The 3,524-nt window shown below is 51.8% G+C and overlaps 1 protein-coding gene across 1 annotated transcript; it reads left to right on the top strand.

Annotated features, from left to right (window-relative positions):
• The first annotated feature begins 827 nt into the window (after positions 1–827).
• Positions 828–3,171, top strand: NANOS2 (nanos C2HC-type zinc finger 2). Its single transcript, XM_075915469.2, has one exon. It carries the CDS (start codon positions 1,939–1,941, stop codon positions 2,572–2,574), a length of 636 nt encoding a protein of 211 aa, XP_075771584.1. The 5' UTR covers positions 828–1,938; the 3' UTR covers positions 2,575–3,171.
• The last annotated feature ends 353 nt before the right edge of the window (positions 3,172–3,524 follow it).

Here is a 3,524-nt window from a genome sequence, read left to right as displayed (position 1 = left end):
AGTTGTGCAGGCCTGCATGAGAGGAAAGATTAACAGGAGCGGGACTTTCCGGCTAGAAGACACGTCCAAAGGGGGAGAGGATAGAGGCCTAAAATCCTAGCTGATGTGGCGAAAGTAAAGAAAGAAGTGTTATTTACTCCTTCTCCCAACACAAGCACTAAGGGGGCCCCGTGAAGTTAAAAGACAGCAGGTTGAAAACAAACAAGAGGAAATATTGCTTCCCCCAACGCACAAGCAGAGGATATTGGGAAGGCGAAGACTACAACATGGTTCAAAAAAGAGCTAGATATATTCATGGAGGTTCGGTGCTTCAATGGCTATTGGCCGAGAGTGGCAGGGTTGATGTTCCTAGCCTCTGTTTGCCAAAAGTTGGGAATTGGGAACACATGATGGATCATTTGAGGATTCCCTGTCTTGTTCATTCCCTCTGGGGCTCCTGGCATTGGCCATTGCTAGAAGACCGGATACGTAGAATGACCCAGTATTGGCCATTCTTATGACTTTCTTCCAGATTATTTACTCTGCCTTTGAGTTATGCTGGAATACCTATGGGTATGTTTACATTGGCATGATTTTCCGGAAATGCTTTTAACGGCAAAGTGTTCCGTTAAAAGCATTTCCGGAAAAGCGCGTCTAGATTGGCAGGACGCTTTTCCGGAAAAGCTCTTTTTGCGGAAAAGCATCCGTGGCTAATCTAGACGCACTTTTCCGCAAAAAAGCCCCGATCGTTATTTTCGTGATCGGGGCTTTTTTGCAGAAAACAGTACTGTGCTGTCTTCACCGGCCCTTTTCCGGAACAGTTTTCCGGAAAAAGACTTTTGCCCGAACGGGAGCAGTATAGTTTTTCCGGAAAAGCACTGATGATTTTACATTAGATCGTCAGTGCTTTTCCGGAAATTCAAGCGGCCAGTGTAGACAGCTGGCAAGTTTTCCGGAAAAGCGGCTGATTTTCCGGAATAACTTGCCAGTGTAGATACAGCCGTGGTGAAGTAACTCTTTGCTATAGATATGCTGGTCAGTTTCTCTTACTTTTGTCAATTACTTTTTTAATGGCCCTTCTGTTAACATCTCTCTCAATCTTTGCAACTGAGTAGGGCAATTTTTAGCAGATAAGCGCACGTGGGTTGGCTTTTTTGGGTGGGCGGGGGGGAACAGAAGAGTGTTTATGGGCTGGAGCAGCTAAAGCTCCCTTGAAACATTTTAAAATGTCTTTAAAAACGCTTTTAACTGATGTTGTTCTGACTCGGCTTGAAGGTTAAATGCGGGGGAGCTACAACGAAGTTGCATTTGCAACTTCTGTGGATGTGTTTTGTGACACCTCCGTAAGCCAGGGTGGCTCAGCGCGACCATCCCCATCACATGGACCCTGTATGGGTATAAAATATGTATCCACTTCTGCCCCACGAACATGGTCTGCAGCTAACTAGTGGCATTTTGCAGGCCTGTAGGATAAGTCTGTTACAACCCTTGCTAAGAGCGGCATGGCTTTTAGCTCATGCAATAGGAGGCTCCCACAGTAAGGTCCCAGGGTCCTAGGTTTGATCCTGACCTCTGACAGCAATGCACAAGGACAGTGGTCATCAACCGGCAGAAGACCAGGGACCAAATCCAGAGCACAAGATCCTTTCGAATGGCCCCAAAACTCTTTTAGTATTATCATTGTTCTCCGTATTCTTTTCTCTGGAGTCTGGATCTTGACTAGGCCTCCACCATGAAGTCTTGAGCTTGGCCAAAAGTCATGGCCTGCCCCTGCGCTAGGACACGAGTTTCGGGCGCAGAACGGAGGGGAACATGGACTTTGGATTTCTAGAAGAGGGGAGAGTCTGATTACCACTAGACTTCCGACCGCTGAGCCTTGAGAATTAGCCCGTCAAACTCCGGCGCGGAGGGTTTTGGTGTCTGGCCCTTTAAATCCCAGACTCCACCTCTTTGCACTGAATGGGCACAGTGCTGCCTGCTGGCACATGCTGCCTACTGCAGGCCAAGCCTATTAAAGGAGCTAGGGTGGAGGGGCTGTTTGCAGAGGAGGGGGCTGCTCCGAGGAGCACCATGCTTCCCAGGCCACCTTGTCCGCCAGCCACGCTCGCACATGACTTCAACATGTGGCGGGACTACCTGAACCTGTCCAAGGTGCTTGGGGAAATCATTGAGGAACACAGAAGGGGATCCAGGCGTCTGCTCCCCTGCGAGACCCCAGACTTCTGCCTCCCTGTGGATCCTCTTCACATGACCCTGGAGGACACTTTGGTCCTGAAACCATCGGGTTGGAACAGGAGCAACAGTAGCAGCGGTTCAGAGGAGCAGAATAGGGTGGGCACCCCTCCGACGCCCGGCAGACTCATATGCAACTTCTGCCGGCACAACGGGGAGTCCAAGAAGGTCTACTCCTCCCACCCGCTGAAGCAAGCCGACGGCACCGTGCTGTGTCCCATACTGCGCAACTACGTCTGCCCGGTGTGCGGGGCCACGGGCGACAGGGCCCATACGCTGAAATACTGCCCGCAGAATCAAGAGAAGCAGTCCCTCTACTGCAAACGCGGGCGCAACTCGGCCGGCTTCGTCGTGCGCCGGTGAACGGCAGGGGAAGACACCTTCCCCGCCCTGGGACAAAAACACGGGACCTTTCCCCAGGGAGGCGCCCGAAGGTGCTTGGAACGGAAATTTTCGGTTTCTGCTGTTTGTTTCGGAGTTTGCATTTCAAGTCCAGGGTGGAACTAACGTGTCCAGAGTCACCCTCATTTCTTTAAATCCCCACGGCAGCCGGGGGGTTGTATCCTGGCCCCGCGGCGAGTTCGGCTGGGAGGGAACCAGCACGGAAGGACCAGCCGTCGGGATGGACGGCTGCGAGACATTTGCCTCCGCTACATGTGTTTTGTTTTCACCTCCTTTGCCCAAGCCAATTGGTATTTATTTGTTTCCACTCCGCAGGAATCGTTTGCAGGCGTTTGCTGCGAGTTTTATTTGAAAATCATGGCAGAAAAGGACTGAATGCGAAAATGGGCCTCTCCGTAGCGTTTTACCGCGTTTTGTAGTTGCAACTACCCATGGTGGGGGGGAGGCGTGGTTCTCTCTCTGTTACATTTGAGGGTTTGTTTAGCAGAGTTTTTTTTTTTTTAAATGCAACACTCCCATAGCCCCTTTCTCTTCTGTTTAATAAACAGTATTGTTGTTCTGGCAGCTGGTTGTGTGGGCTTGGTCGGCTTTTCCCCAGCGTTGCTCTGGAACAGCTCCCCTTTTCGGGCAGGCAAGAGAAGTTGCTCCCTTTGTCTCCCCCACTTGCAAGAGGAAGGAGCACCGGGCCGGGATTGAACCTGTGATGCAAGGGATGGAAGCCGCGTGGCTCTAGCACATGAGCCAAAAGCTGCCTGGAAGAGACTCTAGAGCAGGCCTCGTGCTCCCTTTCTCACTGGTCTCGGTGCCTCTGGGTTACACGCGGCCAGACACGCACGGCGCCCTGGAGGTAGAGTGCACCCTGCCATGTGCGGGCCACCGGGCCTCCTGCTTCCAGTGGGCACTGGCAACCC

Source organism: Pelodiscus sinensis, chromosome 18, assembly GCF_052426305.1.
Source record: "Pelodiscus sinensis isolate ZL-2025 chromosome 18, ASM5242630v1, whole genome shotgun sequence".
Classification (NCBI taxonomy): Eukaryota; Metazoa; Chordata; order Testudines; family Trionychidae; genus Pelodiscus; species Pelodiscus sinensis.
This window is presented reverse-complemented; position numbering and strand designations above follow the sequence as displayed.